At 37.3% G+C, this 15,292-nt stretch overlaps 1 protein-coding gene across 2 annotated transcripts; it reads right to left on the reverse strand.

The window, feature by feature from the left end:
• Positions 1-3,776, reverse strand: LOC137715320 (heterogeneous nuclear ribonucleoprotein 1). 2 transcript variants are annotated; one of them, XM_068454603.2, is made up of 5 exons: positions 3,290-3,776; positions 3,033-3,154; positions 2,573-2,801; positions 1,095-2,289; positions 1-575 (listed from the first exon to the last, which is right to left on the reverse strand). In XM_068454603.2, exons 3-5 carry the CDS (start codon positions 2,792-2,794, stop codon positions 562-564), a joined length of 1,431 nt encoding a protein of 476 aa, XP_068310704.2. In that variant the 5' UTR covers positions 2,795-2,801; positions 3,033-3,154; positions 3,290-3,776; the 3' UTR covers positions 1-561. The 2 variants fall into 2 exon arrangements, with proteins under 2 accessions (XP_068310704.2, XP_088546989.1); XM_088690863.1 differs by having other exon boundaries at positions 3,682-3,772.
• Between the last annotated feature and the right edge of the window lie 11,516 nt (positions 3,777-15,292).

The raw sequence follows: 15,292 nt of genomic DNA on the forward strand, positions 1-15,292 counted from the left end.
TTAAAAACAAGGAATCTAAATGTTAAACTTATTGATGGGGGTTTCACCAGTTGGGAGTCCTATTGTTTCACACGAGTAAATCAGAAACCTCACATACAATCTGAGAGAAAAACCAAATCCCAGAAAAAATATAACCACCAGCAACTTTGCCAGGCTTACAGAAACGAAATGAAAGGGGAAGAAAAAAACACGAAAGTTAAAAAATCAATTGCTCTCTCTTTCGACAGACTAACGCTGGCTCGTCCCACTGGAGATGGAAGGTGCATTAATTGAAACCGTCTTCCTGAGTGTATATCCCGCGATCTGATGCTACACCTCAATCGAATTTTAAGAAAGGAACCTAAATTTTCGAGGAAAAAAAGCAAATCCCAAACCTTGACACAAATTTCCATGTACCTGCTTTCTCTCTGAATATGTATACTTCCAAATCAAGAAACCTCGTTAGAACTATATGATCAATTTCCTTACAAGCTGAAAATCTTAATAAGGGAGACGTATAATATTCACAATCCTTCAATGCTTGACTGGTTTCGCTTCACCTCTTCATACCAAACAAATCACCTAAGCAGCAATTCCTGAAGTACATATTTATCCAGCAAAAAAGAGCAGAAAAAAATAAAGTGAATTCGATGAAATAACATTTAACTGTCACTCTGTCAGCATATAACTAATTTGACAAGTAAAAAGAGAAGCATTCGAAATTCTTTATATCTGTTACATATAATTTAGTTAACTTCAACGTGCATGACTTCTAGTTAATGAAAAGTCGATTAACACGATCCACGTCAACTTTCAACAATTTAGGTTGGGCTGCTGGAATGTTATCTCTTACATACATGAATGTGAACATAAAGTATGTCGTGGAATCAATGTTATTAGTATGATTGTAGAAAAGGGGGTGGTAGTTTTTCTATGTTGTGCTTAAACATGCATAACTTTCATATGAATTATTCGCAATCGAGAAAGATATATCTTCAAATCAAGAATAAAAATAACTGAGCCATGGTATGCAGTCAAATCTTTCATATTCCAGAAAAGAGTTGTTCATTTGGAATTAATCCGTTCTCTTAATTCAGTTTTAAGGAGATAGTTACCTCTATTTGGTTGTCTACTGGTAACATTGTAACCTCCAATATAGCCACCAGAACTTTTGGCTGTGACGTCTGCAGGTAAATCGCCCAGCCCATAACCAAATGTGCTAGAACCAACTAGATCAGGACTGCTAGAGCGCCAAGTTGAGTCGCCATAAACTGAACCGTTCTGGTACAAGTCTCCATAAGACCCCTCATAACCAACAGTTGATCCAGGAAATGATGATGTTGGGGCTACACAAGTGTCACCGTTTCTTCCATATCCTCCCCCTCCCAATCCAAAGCTGCTACTTCCACTTCCATAACCATTAGCACTATTATAGCCCGAAGCAATGCCTCTACTTTCAGTTGTAAAAGAATTAGCGCCCCAATTTGAGCCATTATTTCCAATCGCAACTTCAAAACCTCCATTTGAAGAGTTCAAGTAAGCCCCGGTACTGGCAGGGTTCGAGTTATTGTTGATGCCGTTATTTCCCCAGACATTCCGAGTAGTTGTGTTTAATACAGGACTGCTCCTCCCATTACCCACATTATATCCAATAGGGGTATTATACCTGTTTGAATTGCCACTATAAAAGGGGCTCAACATTCGTGCATATCCTAGATTACTGCCAAAGTTGGAATTACCACCATACGTTGGTCTCAACCCTGGCTCCAGATTCATACCTAATCCATATCCAGAAGGGCCAAATGGAGACAACCCGCTACGACCACTAGAGATTGGACTGAACCTGGTGTCCATACTAATGCCAAAACCTCCAATCGGGCTCATATTATAACTTTGAGCATAGCTGTTGAGGAAACCATTGGTCCTACCTGGACTATAGTTGTGTCCTATCATAGGGCTCCGGCTGGGCCCTGGGGATAGCCCTTTAGGGACTGCCCTCTTGACCTCAACCATCTTACCATTGAGTTCATGAAATGTTTTATGCAGAACACTGTCAACAGCCTCCTCCGAGTCATACGTAATAAATCCGAAGCCTCTTGGCCTTTGTGTGTTGTGATCATACATCACTACAACATCAGTGACTGTGCCAAATTGATCAAAGTACTTCTTAAAGTCACTCTCGGTGACTGTGGACGCTAAACCTCCAACAAAAATCTTTTTTGTGCGTCCAGGACTGGGGGAACCATTGACAACCCCAGTTCTGTTTAAAATGTGCTGATCCTCCTTAGGAACAGCCTTCTTTGCTTCCACCTAAAATTGGAAACAACAAACTTTACAAAACTATTGGTGCCATCCTAAATTTGCGTGTTGCAGACTCAAAATAACTAAATGCAATTTGAATTGATTGATTCAATCTGGCGAGAATACAGAAACGCAAACTAAAAGGTTTTTTGTTTTGTTAACCCTAAGTGTAAACTAAGTCTATGAGAATATGATCCCTTCTAAAAATACAAGTCTATAGGATATATTGCAGCACTGCAACTAAAAATCTATAGCAGAATTGACATAAAGATCGATTAGATGCGTTACTCACTGTGCGGCAATCGATCATGTGCTTATCCATAACTACTCTTTCTGCAACAGCAGGATCCGCAAAGACAACAAACCCAAAACCACGAGCACGACCGGTTACACGATCCCTCATGATCACAGTCTCCACCACCTCTCCATACTTCCTGAAATATTCCTTGAGCCGTTCCTCATCTGTGTCCCAGGAAATCCCACCAATGAAGAGCTTCCCATGATCTGGCTCCATCTTTTTTCTGCAACAAAACATCACAAATCCAACAACCCAATTCAACTCAACTGAAAAAACACACTTAGGAATATATGCAATTCAATCTGAATTGAAATTCTGCCAAAGAAACTTCATAATTCAATAGTTAAAGGCAAACTTTTCATCGGGATTACATTAATAAATCCGAAAAGACTCCGATATTCAATCGAAAAATAGAAACAAAGAGATCAAAATGTGGATAAGCACAAGACATTACCTTGTCCAAAATTCAGACAGAACCCAGATAGTGCTCTGACTGAAACAACAATTAGGAAACGTCAAATCCAATCTTGGAACCTCCGATCTTCATGAACCAATCAGAACAACAAAGCGGATTTCCTAAACAAACAAAAAAACCCAACAAATAAAAAAATTGAGCAGAATTGTGGATCAGAAAATCAGAGAGACCCAACAATTCAAATAGCAAGATCAACCAAAAGAAATAAAATAAAATAAAAAGCTTAGAAATTTTACCATTTGAGAGGACCCAGATGAGAAAAAAGATGAAAGCTAAGATCTAAGGAGTGGGATTGGAATATATGTAATGAAAAAAACAGAGGAGGATGTGGTGCTCATCCTCTCTATTTCTCTCTTTTGCTATTCTATGTTTCGTGGCTATCCCACTTCCTGTCTTATAAGTATATTTAAATTTAAATCTAATTTATAAAAAAGAAATGGGGAATTTGGAGGACTTTTTATATAAATAGACTGACAATCACTGGTTTAAGAATATTTGGAGGAGCCAAAGGAGGATGATGACAGTGGATGTTTCTTTTGCTCGAAGAAATTAAAAAAAAAAAAAAACACAAACTAAAAGTTTCTCGATTTCCTTTCGAAGCAACATGGTGCATTGTTGTACTACTCACCACACGCTCTTACTACAAATTACAGACAATTCAAATACAGTTGCTTGACTTCTAAGTTTTTCTTTTGGGAAAAACGTATGATATTCATTTATGAGAAGAATGAAAAAGTACAGATTTGGTGCATTTATATGGGCTTCAGTAAAATTTTTGTTTGAAATTTCAACTCGGTCAAAGTAAAAAAGAGTGTCATGCACTCAATTTTACAAGTTATGACCCTTCTAAAATAATATATCATCAATTAACTCCTGAATACCTTGAACCAAATCAATTCATTTTCTACCGATAGTTCAAACCGTGCAACCCCTAAGTTTTTTCAAAATTATTTTTGTCCATCTTAATTCTTAGATTGGATTGCAAACTTGCATGGAAGCACCAAACTAACATTAGACATTTGCATTTTGGTGCCTTTAAAACATGCTCGTGTAATACAAGTTATAATTAAATTTAAGGTTTTGGGATTATAATGTGTATATGTTTGACAAGATTGCCAGTGTAAATTAAAATAAAAGCAAAAGACAAAAAGTACAACCAAAATACAATTCGGGTTAAGATTTCTATGGGATCTCAAACTGCTAAATTAAGTAATGTGGGCACTTTATGAGATTTATGGAGTTCTTAAAATAATCCACATATCCAAAAATTACCACGCAACAACAAGAAGTGTGATTATCACTGCATAAAGTATTTGATTGTTTTCAGAATTAGTTTACATCATTTTCCAAAACTAACTTTAATTATCGACACTCTAATTAGAATCATGAACGTGAGAACTACCAACCACCAAATCTCCATGTGACACTAATTCAATGAAGTTTTGCAGGTATATATCCATCTCTCAAAATTTCTTAATATAGTAGCCTAAGTCGTGATGTATTTATTGGTTTATAGAACGTGATATTATAATTTACAATCTAATTAATAAGCCACATTATATTAGTCATCATTAGTAATTAGGTATTCAAAGTACGTTGAATTTAAAACATTTTACTTATAAGCAGCAATAAATATCACTAGTCGCTTTGCATTATGATCACTTTATTACGAGACTGTAAATGCTGATTAGTCGCCTTTTATGATGATGAGGTGCTGTTGTAATACTCGCAACTTCTCAAACAGCGACCCTAATAAAGAAAACATATGCAAACATGAATACTGTGGAGGTTGCACCTCATCGTTATAAGCTTTAGAAATTTTCAACAATGTCATTTTTTTGGGGTAAGAAAATGTCGTTTTCAAGTTATAGATCAAGGGAAGCTTGGAAATGTCCTTTACTTGTGGCCAATTTGTTCCTTTTCTTTTGTTCGATACTCGATAGAAGGCCTATTAATTTGTTCGTTTGTGAGTTATAGTACATGGAAGGATATATAGGACCACATGCATTCCATGTCTCCTGTGATTCTAAAAAAAAAAGAAGAGATAAGAGCCAAAAACATTTGTTTATTTATGCATGGAATGGACGAGAGGATAAGAGTCGATGTGACCACACAGAAGATCAGCCTCACGATCGATATCAAAAACTGAAAATCCATGAAATTGCTTACAAACAGAAAGGTGGTATTTACATGAAGGGTAAATAAAACGTACTTACGAAAAGATTTGAAACCATATGGTAACAAAACTATATTGTTGCCCATTAAAATCATCTATCTGAACTTACCTATCGTGGTTACTACTCGTATTTTATCTCCCTCCTTGTATGACCCAACATGTGAGAAGCAGATAAAGAAAAAGGTCCATAAGTTCGGTTCCAATTTGTTTGCTAGATCCTAAGAGACGTATGTATTATTGATTTTGTCTTACTATTATGTCGTTACAATTTTGAAGAAATGTTTCAAGCTAAAAAGCATATAGACATAAAAAAATACTTTTGAAATTATTTAAATTAGTATTAAAGATAAATAATTAAATGAAAACCAAGTATCGATGTGCATGTTAGCATGATCAAGTGTTTGTTGACCTAAAAGATAAAAACAGCAGCAGCTTACCCCAACCAAATATATGAATAAGCTAACCTAAACCTCACACATAAATATATTGGACTTACCCAAATAGTGAATAAATATTTCAATAGTTTTAGTGACAAATAAATTAAGAATTCAATTTCGACTTTTCCAACATAGTGCCAGTAGAAAGCAATATGTTTTTGGAAATTTCCGTATGTTTGTTTCTTTCACAGAAGATATTCCGGCAATGTAGTTCACCTAATTACATATAATTTAATTGTCACTTAGTACTATGGACAAGTGGTATTCTTCAGTTGTAAGTGAGAAGTCTTAGGTTCTATTCTCGTCAAAGACGAATTTCAATCACTTGCTAACCTATTATGAGGCTTAATCCACTTCCCTGCTTTGTATATAAAATAATTGACAAATATGATTTAATTCCAAAAAAATGAAAAAAATATTATAATTCTTTCCTTTTTCTGGTCATATTGTTTTGGGGTTAGAGCTTTGATATAGAGTAATTTAAATTTGAATTACAAAAAAATGAAGAAAAAAAAAATTACAATCCTTTCCTTTTTCTGGTCATATTGTTTTGTGGTTAGAGCTTTGATATAGAGTAATTTAAATTTAAATTACAAAAATGAAAAAATATTGTAAATTTTGTTTACAAGTTTAGTCTCCCTAACATTACTCCTCTGTATATATATAGGAGTAATGATAGGTAGACTAAATTTGTAGACAAAATTTACAAAATGTTATGTCACCAATAGAAATGAGCACCTTTAAAATCCTAATTAACTCTAATTCTCTTGGGTGTTGTGGCTTATTTTAATCTGATAGGGGAGAGATGGGCGGCACAGAGAGAGATATGTTTGTAGGGTTTTGTAGAGGATGTGTTATTCCCCTACGCAATACCTTTATTTATAGTAATAAGGGAGGGAATAATCCTTCTCCTTTAAGGAATACAAGTTCTAATAGGGAAGAATAACTAGAATTAAATCTAATATAGGATTTACATTAAATACAAAGTTTATAACATTCCACCTTGAATGTGTAAATACTCAAGTAGATTAGGCATCATGTAGAGTTAAGGAAGTCGACTCGTCAACACTGATTCTGGGAACATGCTAGTCTCAAAGTAAAGTAGGAACTTGCATATGGAACTAAGTCTCACAAAAAACTCTATGGCTATGGTAAAACCCAAGTATGAACAAAACCCATAGTCTAAGGAAAATGCGTGAGAAAATGCAAAGTCAAATGAAACATCTACTGGACATCATCAGGGATATGATCAACCCAAAGTGTGTGCCTCGTCAAAACCTCGTTAGGTAGCAAAAACCCAGTGGGAAAAATGCTCCTAATCGTAGGGAAAAAGAGTACATTAAGATGAAGCAAATATACTTCAAGATACTCCCTCTGAGTTTGACATAATTCCAAAGAGAGCTAAGTATGTTACAACTCATAAAGTTTACGCATACCAATTCCTTGAACAAGCTTATGAAGCGTTGCATTCGGTAATGATTTGGTGAAGAGGTTTGCCAGATTCTCTTGTGAACAGATTTGCATGACTTCAATCTTCTAATGCTCTTTCTGTTGATGTGAGAAGAAAAACTTCAGCATAATGTGCTTGATGTTGTCTCCCTTGATGTAACCCTTCTTAAGCTGTTTAATGCATGCTACGTTATCTTCATAGATCATCGTCGGGACATCAACGACAGGGTAAAGATCGCAGGAGCTTCGAATATGGCCTACAAATGCTCTCAACCAAAGCATTCCCAAGTTGTTTCATGTAAGGCAAGAATCTCAGCATGGTTAGACGAAGTGGCAACTAAGATCTATTTAGTTGACCTCCAAGAGATTACGGTGCCTCCAACAGTAAAGACATAACTCTTTCGAAAATACGCCTTGTGCATATCATATAAGTATCTTGTGTCAACATAACTAACAAGGCAAGAATCGACTCAAGATAAGGGGGTGTAACATCACTCGAGGATCCGTAGGGATAAAACAAGTCCAGATCCGTTGCACCTTAAGGTAATGGAAGATGTCGCCAGTCCAGTATTTGTGTGTTAGTGCATTATTGTATCTTGCCAGAAGATTAATAGAGAAATAGATGTCGGGTATAATGCATTAAGCTAAGTACAATAAAGCACCTATCGCACTTAGATAAGGAACTTTAGGCTCCAAAATATCTTTATCATCCTTCTTCAGATGGAAAGGATCTCATTTTGCATCTAGCGATTGAACGACCATAGGCATACTCGAAGGCTTCGCTTTATCCTCGTTAAAGCGGTGCAACACTTTCTGGGTGTAGTTTGATTGATGTACTAAGATTCCATCCGAATGGTGCTCTATCTCAAGATCGAGATAGTATCGAGTCTTTCTTAGATCTTTCATCTCAAATTCTGACTTTAGGTGCGCAACAGTTCTCTTGAACTTTTCAAGAGTTTCGATGAGGTTTATGTAGTCGATGTAAACTGCAACAATTGTAAAACCGGAATATGACTTTTTAATTCACACGCAAGGGCATAGTTCGTTGTTCACATATCCCTGACTAGTTAAATATTCATTCAATGATTATACCACATTCTTCCGGATTGCTTCAAACTGTAGAGTGAACGCCTCAGCCGAATTGCGAGCGTGTTTCGAAGTTTGGGAATATTTGATCTAGTCAATGTAAGTCCTTCAAGAACTTTCATATAAATTTCTGTATCAAGATCCTATAGAGATATGCAGTTACTACGTTCATCAACTGCATACTCAGTTTCTTCGAAAACTACCAAACTGATAAGGTAGCGAAAAGTAGTCACATCTATAGCGGGTGAATAAGTTTTGTCATAGTCATCCCGAAGCGTAGTGAGAAGCCTTTCGCAATAAGACGAGCTTTGTAACGCACAATTTCGTTCTTCTCATTACGCTTCGTACGAAAACCCATTTGTAGCCAACGGGCTTCACATGTAGAGGAGTAAGAGTTACAAGTCCAAACACTTTATGTTTCGCAAGTGAATTGAGTTTGACTTGGATTGCTTATTTTCAGTTTGACCAATTAGTTCTAGATTGACATTCATCAACGGAACAGGGTTCAATGTCATCGTTCAACATGATCTCAGTAGTTACTACATATGCTAATGCATCGTTGATGATCATCTTATTTCTACACCAAACATCATCCAAGGTAGCATAGTGGACCGAAATCTCACGATTCTCGGGAGGTGGATTCATCTCTTCAAGGACGTTTCCGTACTCTAGAATTTCCTCATGAGTTTGATAGAATGAGTAGGCTGCGGTCGGATTCATGATAGGCTTAGTAGAAGCTTGTACCGTGGGTTTCCTTTTCTGAAGGTGTGAATCCTTTGAACCAAGTGGTCTGCCACACTTTTGTGTAGGGGTAGAGGATTGGCTAACAATAATGTACGTGGATCGGCCAAAGTGGCGTTCCAAGCCTCCAGAAAGGAAGTCCATCGTACATTTGCTATATTCATCTTTGCAGGCACATTCGTAGCTGGAATATGTGATTTTGTCACTCACGCTAGATTTGTGAAAGCATCTGGCATGCTCTGAGCTATGCTTTGAAGATCTAATGTGTGTTGCACTTCAATTTCAAACTGAGTAGTACGGAGACAAAATGGGAGTCATCCACGATAATTCGCGTTGTTCTTCAAGAACATTGATGTTCTTATCTCCCCCTAATGACGGGAAGAATGTCTCATAGAAGTGACAATCCGCAAAACAAGCGGTAAACAAATCACCTGTCAAAGGTTCTAAGTAACGAATAATTAAAGGAGAATCATATCTAACATAGATTCTGATATTTCGCTGAGGCCCCATTTTTTTTATGTAAGAGCTGCGAAATCGACACATAAACCATATAACCAAAAATGTGTAGTCCGGTGACCAACTGAAAGGCGTTATATGGTTAGGTTGCAACAGGCCTCAGGCAGACCAATATAGCTGCGTGGAATATTGCATGGCCCTAACCAATGACCAGGAACTTGGTACGTATGACGAACAATCGAGTAATCATTTGTAAGCGCTTAATGAATGCCTCTGCCAGGTCGTTTTGGGTGTGAACATGGGGTACTAGATGTTCAACTTCAACCCCAACCAACATGCAATAATCATAAAAAGTTTTCGATGTGAATTCTCCAGCATTATCCAATCAAATATATTTGATCAACGTAAGCCAACAGTTTAGAGAATGTAACATTCCTTGTGGATAACAAGCACACATGTGACCAACGTGTGAAAGCATTAACCAAAACCATAAAATATCTAAATGGTCCGCAGGGAGGGTGAATCGGTCCATAAATGTCCTCCTAAATCCTTTGTAGAAAAATAAGAGGATTCGAACGAATCTTATCATAAGAAGGCCTAATAATAAACTTTTCCATGGAGCAGGTTTGACATGCGATTCCTTGAATCGAACTTAAACTTCGGGTTAGTGGATGCCCGTGTGATGATTTGAGGATACGACGCATCGTTGTTCATCCATGGTGTCCCAAATGATCATGCTAAAGTGTAATTTCATGTGCAGTCCCAGAGGTAGGGCTGGTCACATAGTGGTTTTTTATAGGACGTATGTTGTAGTATACAGACCACTCGGGATACACTTCATATTCTCTAGAATACGCTTCTGGGCATGTTCGTAGGAAGTGATGCACAAAAATTCAACTCCATTTTCTACATAAGTTTCAACATGGTAATTATTATCTCTAATATCCTTGAAACTCAACAACGTTTTTCCAGAACATGGAGAATAAAGTACCTCATCAATGGTTAAGATTATATCATTGGACAACATTATACGTGCCTTACCCATTCCTTCAATCAGGTTAGATGAGCCTGAGAGGTTTGTCAGAAATGCATTCTTAGGTATGAAGTTAGTGAAATAGATGTGATCATGCAAAACGGTGTACGTGGTTGCACTATCTGCTAAACAACTAACTTTCCCACTAGTCATACCTAGAAATAAAAATTAATTGAACTAGTCACATGCATGAAAGTTCAAAAACTTAAATCCATTCAATTAATTTTTTTCAATAAAAGTTTATGAACTTAAGGTCATAGTACTTGCAAACAAACGCATATATATACAAAAATATGCAACAAATATATACGAGTAGGTCTTCGGGGCTATGATTATAATTGAATTAATTATTTAGACTTCGAGGCCAAAATTAAAGGTTGGGCGAAAAATTATAAAACCCCAATTGTCTAAAAATAATAAACAATTAAGTTCAGGGTAGAAAAACAATGACCAAAAGCCCACGGTTGGGCTGAGCAAATTGGATTGTGTGGCCCATGCCTGAAAATTGAGCTAGATTGAGCACATGTGTGATATCCCGTCCCTAAAATTATTATTTTATTTTATTCTTGACGTATTTCGAAGATTTGATTGGAACTAGTTCTTTATTTCTCCAAATTTGAGAAAAACGAAGTGAGGGTTACTTTAGTCATTTCCAATTTTCTCGACCTTTTCGGTCAACTCTTGAATTGGTTAGGTAGAGTTCGATTCCATGAGTGCGTAGGCGTAAACAGATCTTATTTCCGAGTCCAAACGGAGAAGTTAAAGTCGTTTAAAGTTGGTTGCATTTTGGTAGTATTACCAAAATGCTATAAATGGGAGGGAAACCTCCAGAAAAGGGGGAGGTTTTCAGAAAATGAAGGGGGGAAAGCTGTTACTAACCCGTTTTAGGGAGATTTTGACCCATAAACCCACCAAACTGGACCCGCTTGTATCTTTTTCATCCGAGCTCCGTTTTGGATGATCTTGGTGTCCATGGAAAGCTCTTGAGGAGCCCTACATCTCTGTGATGTTAGATTTTCCCATTTCTTTTCCATCTTTGCAGTTCGAGGTCGCAAAGTCCACGACTTTTCCGGCGGTTTTATCATTTTTCTGGCGATTCCGGCAACGATCTCCTTCGAGTGAGGTATGAAACTTCATCTACTCTTCATAATCTTCAAGTGGTTATGCTTAGTTTGTGCTTTCGTATTCATTTTAGAGTTGGGTGTTTAGAACCCTAGAAATCCGGTTTTCTCTGGTGAAATTGGACGGTTTCCAGTTAGAATTTGTCGTCGGTCTAGTTGTGAAAAGTGTTTCCCTTGTTGAGCTCTAGCTACCACGTAAATTTGAACTCATCTAGTTAATGTTGAAATTCGGGGTTTGTAAACCCTCCATCTTGACTTCCACCGCGTGTGGTGGTGTGTGGGATCGTTCACGAGTGTTGTCTAGGTTCCAAATACCTTCTAGTGACCATGTGAACCTATGTCTAGCTTGGTTTCCAAAGATTCAGTTGTTTGGTGTGGTGATCAATTTGGACCGCCACTTGTTTGTGTGATTGACGACAATTCGACCATTGGATCAAAATGAAACTTTAGTATGTTATCCTCGAAGCATAATGTGGACTTTGGGAAGTTATGGATCATAAATTTGATTTGTGGATTGTTGTGGACCCCATCGTTGACTGAGAATTGATTTATGGTCAACATGTCTTGGAATGTTCTAAATAATAAAATTAGTGCTATGGGAGACTTAAGTGAAGTCTAATGGGCCTACATTAGTTAGAGAGTGACTTGAACATATGTGATATGGTTATTACCTTGATTTCTTATATTGGTATCATCTGGGAATTTGACTTGGTCTTATAATGTGATTCTATTGAAATGTGATTATATATATATTTATATATATTTAGCCATAGACCTATGTTTATCAAACATGATTTGGCTTGTGTATTGATGATGATCGTGGTATGTGAATTGACGTGCATATTCGAAAGGTGTTTGATTTACATAAATGGTATGTTATGATGAAATGTGAGTGACTTTAATATATGTGAATATGAAATGGTTTTATAATCATTTTTCCTATAAATTGTTAATTTTCATATTTAGCCAATGATATTGTTATATGAAGTGGGATTTGACGTGCATATTGGAAATATGGTTTGTTTTGTTTGATTGGCTTGATTTGATGAAGGTGAGGGCTAGTGGTGGACCATTAACCCATTGTCATGGGGTTTGTTTCTTTGAAACATGTGTCAATGCTCGTTTCATTATTTCATTTCTTGTTTCGTTGAGCCTTTATAACTTGAGCAACTTGATTCATGTGTTGTTTCATTGATTGGTGGTTATGCAATGTACTCCGCGATTCCGTTGAGTGATGGTCCGGAATCGTATCCTGGTTTGGATTCCGTTGAGTGATGGTCCAGAATCCTTCCTACTCCACTCCGCGATTCCGTTGAGTGATGGTCAGGAATCGTATCTTGGTTTGGGTTCCGTTGAGTGATGGTCCGGAATCCCTCTTACTCCGCGATCCCGTTGAGTGATGGTCCGGGATTGTATCCACATTAGTTCATGGAGTTTAGTTTGAGATGGTTGCAAAGGTGTAGGCTTTGGATGAACATTGTCGCCCTAATTCTACTTTCATTGTGTGTATGTGAATATGGGTGTGAGATGTTATGGTTGTTTGAAATGAACTATTAAATGTCTAGGTGACTCCCTCGGAGTTTTCAAAAGTAAGGTATTGATTTCTTATGAAAGATTTATATTCAAGGTTTATAAATTGTGATTGATGGTTGGTTTTATTATTGTATCACATGCTTATTTTATTGTCCCTCACCCGAGCCTTTCGGCTTATCTGAGTGCCTGATTTGCCAGTGCATCAATTCCATAATATTGGCATTGACTTTACATATGACAAGTCTGGGTAGATTATGGGAAACCGCTTGATATTTTGGTTCTGTTGAGTGGTCCGGAACCCAATGTTGTTGGATTTCGTTGAGTGGTCCGGAATCCTTGCTCTTGTTCATTTCGTAAGGTGATCTTAGAATCCTAAATTCGAGTAGATGGGAATTACCCACAATAGATATTGTGAAAATAAATTAGAATTACCATGTTATTATTCTTAACCCAAATTGGGAATTATGTAGAGTTCTTTAATTAAATTCGTGAAATGATATGCTATCTCACTGATTGATTAACGTAATTAAATATTAATATTGTACTTCGTGATTCCTTGATATGTTACAAGCTATGTATTGAGATATAATGTTGGAAGTATAGTGATTAGTATGATGAAATGAAATGTGATTTGACTTGTGTATTGGAAATGGTTGTGACATTTGATTGAAACGCATCTTGAATTGCTTGGGAGATGGGAGGTCTAGTAAATGACTGATGACCCATTGTGATGTGGATTTTGCTCAATATTGCTTCGTTTCGTTGAGTTTCGTGAATTGGGTAACTTGATTATGTCTTGTTCCTTCGAGCCGTTGTTATGCTTCTTGGACTTCCGTTCAATTCAGTTGGGTGGTTTGGAACTGAGTTCTGTTTGGATTCCGTTGAGTGATGGTCTGGAATCCCCTTTGGAGCTTTGGTCCGTTGGGTGGTCCAAAATCCCCTTTTTCCAAAGATGTAGGCTTCAACTGAATTGTGTTGCTCTAGCCTTGCATTTCGACTTGTTGTATGTGTTATTGATGATGTGATGGTTGACATTATTGATTGATGTGATTATGGAATGACGTTGGATATGAGTGTGGTTATCATGAGTATTTTAGTTGATTAATATTTCTAGAGAATCATGTGTACTTTGTTAATTCTTAACTAGGTTACACACTATGAAATGCGATTTTATGTGAAAAACGTGATGCATTACGTGATGGATGAAGTGGAAAGGTTAATCGTCGTGTGGGATTATTATGTTGGATATCATGGTTATTATTATGATTAGACTTGTTGATAAATGTGGCTAGAGAATGGTATTGTGCTTTGTTGGTTCTTTGAAGTGATATATGTTGTGAATTACGGTATCATGTTGCGACATAATGATTTATATATAGTTGGAGGGGAAATCATGTTTTTCAGATGGGTTTGTTATGTAACCCTGAGTCTAGTATTTTCATGCTTGTCAAGTTCTATTGATTGATGTAGAAATGTTATACCTTTCGACTTAATTGGACTGTGTTATATGTCAATTATTGTGCATGACGAACTACAAATGGCTTGATCCCTGTTTAGGGGACGTAGGCAGTCTAACGGGGAGGTTAGATGCAGCCATAAAACATACGAAAAATTACTATGCGAATTGATTTTTGAGTTGTGCTTGCCCATATCCCTGAGGTGGGATATGATAGATACGGATTTTTGATGACGTCACGTGTCAATTCTGGACGTATGTCGGGATTGGGGCGTGACAACATGCCTAACATATAGGCAGGCCCAACATCACAAAAAATGGGCTGCAAACATAACCCCAACAGCAAGGGCCTAAAAAAGCTCTGATTTGGTGTGATGTGTCTAGTGCATGGGTTGGGATCCAGTGCAATGTGGAACAGGTGTACTAAAGCACCAGCGGTAGGTTGGGATCAGGTGCGATGCGGATATGGGAATCGGGATAACCATACAGGGCTGGGTTCCTCTATGGTACAAGACACATAAATACCGTGGCCAAAGAGGGCCAGTGTTGGGTCGAGGGAAGCTTCAAAGCCCAAAGGGCTGAGTGGGTTTGGGTCCGTGATCTAGACACCTTAGCGCGAGCTGGGTGAATGTCGCTGGAGAAGAAAATCGGCTCCACCGTTTTAGGCGATTGTGTAGTGGCACAAAAATCACCGCAAAAGAACTGTGGGTTCGTTGGTGGCCCATAAGAGTGGACTGATAGTGAAAACTCT

Source organism: Pyrus communis, chromosome 3 (genome assembly GCF_041283825.1).
Source record: "Pyrus communis isolate YQ-2024b chromosome 3, ASM4128382v1, whole genome shotgun sequence".
NCBI lineage: Eukaryota > Viridiplantae > Streptophyta > Magnoliopsida > Rosales > Rosaceae > Pyrus > Pyrus communis.

Bases quoted from the DNA above. Each gene is read 5' to 3' on its own strand.
- LOC137715320 (XM_068454603.2), bottom strand. From the start codon at position 2,794: ATGGAGCCAGATCATGGGAAGCTCTTCATTGGTGGGATTTCCTGGGAC. The intron at 2,290-2,572 runs GTGAGTAACGCA...TTCCAATTTTAG, and splicing joins ACATGATCGATTGCCGCACA to GTGGAAGCAAAGAAGGCTGT.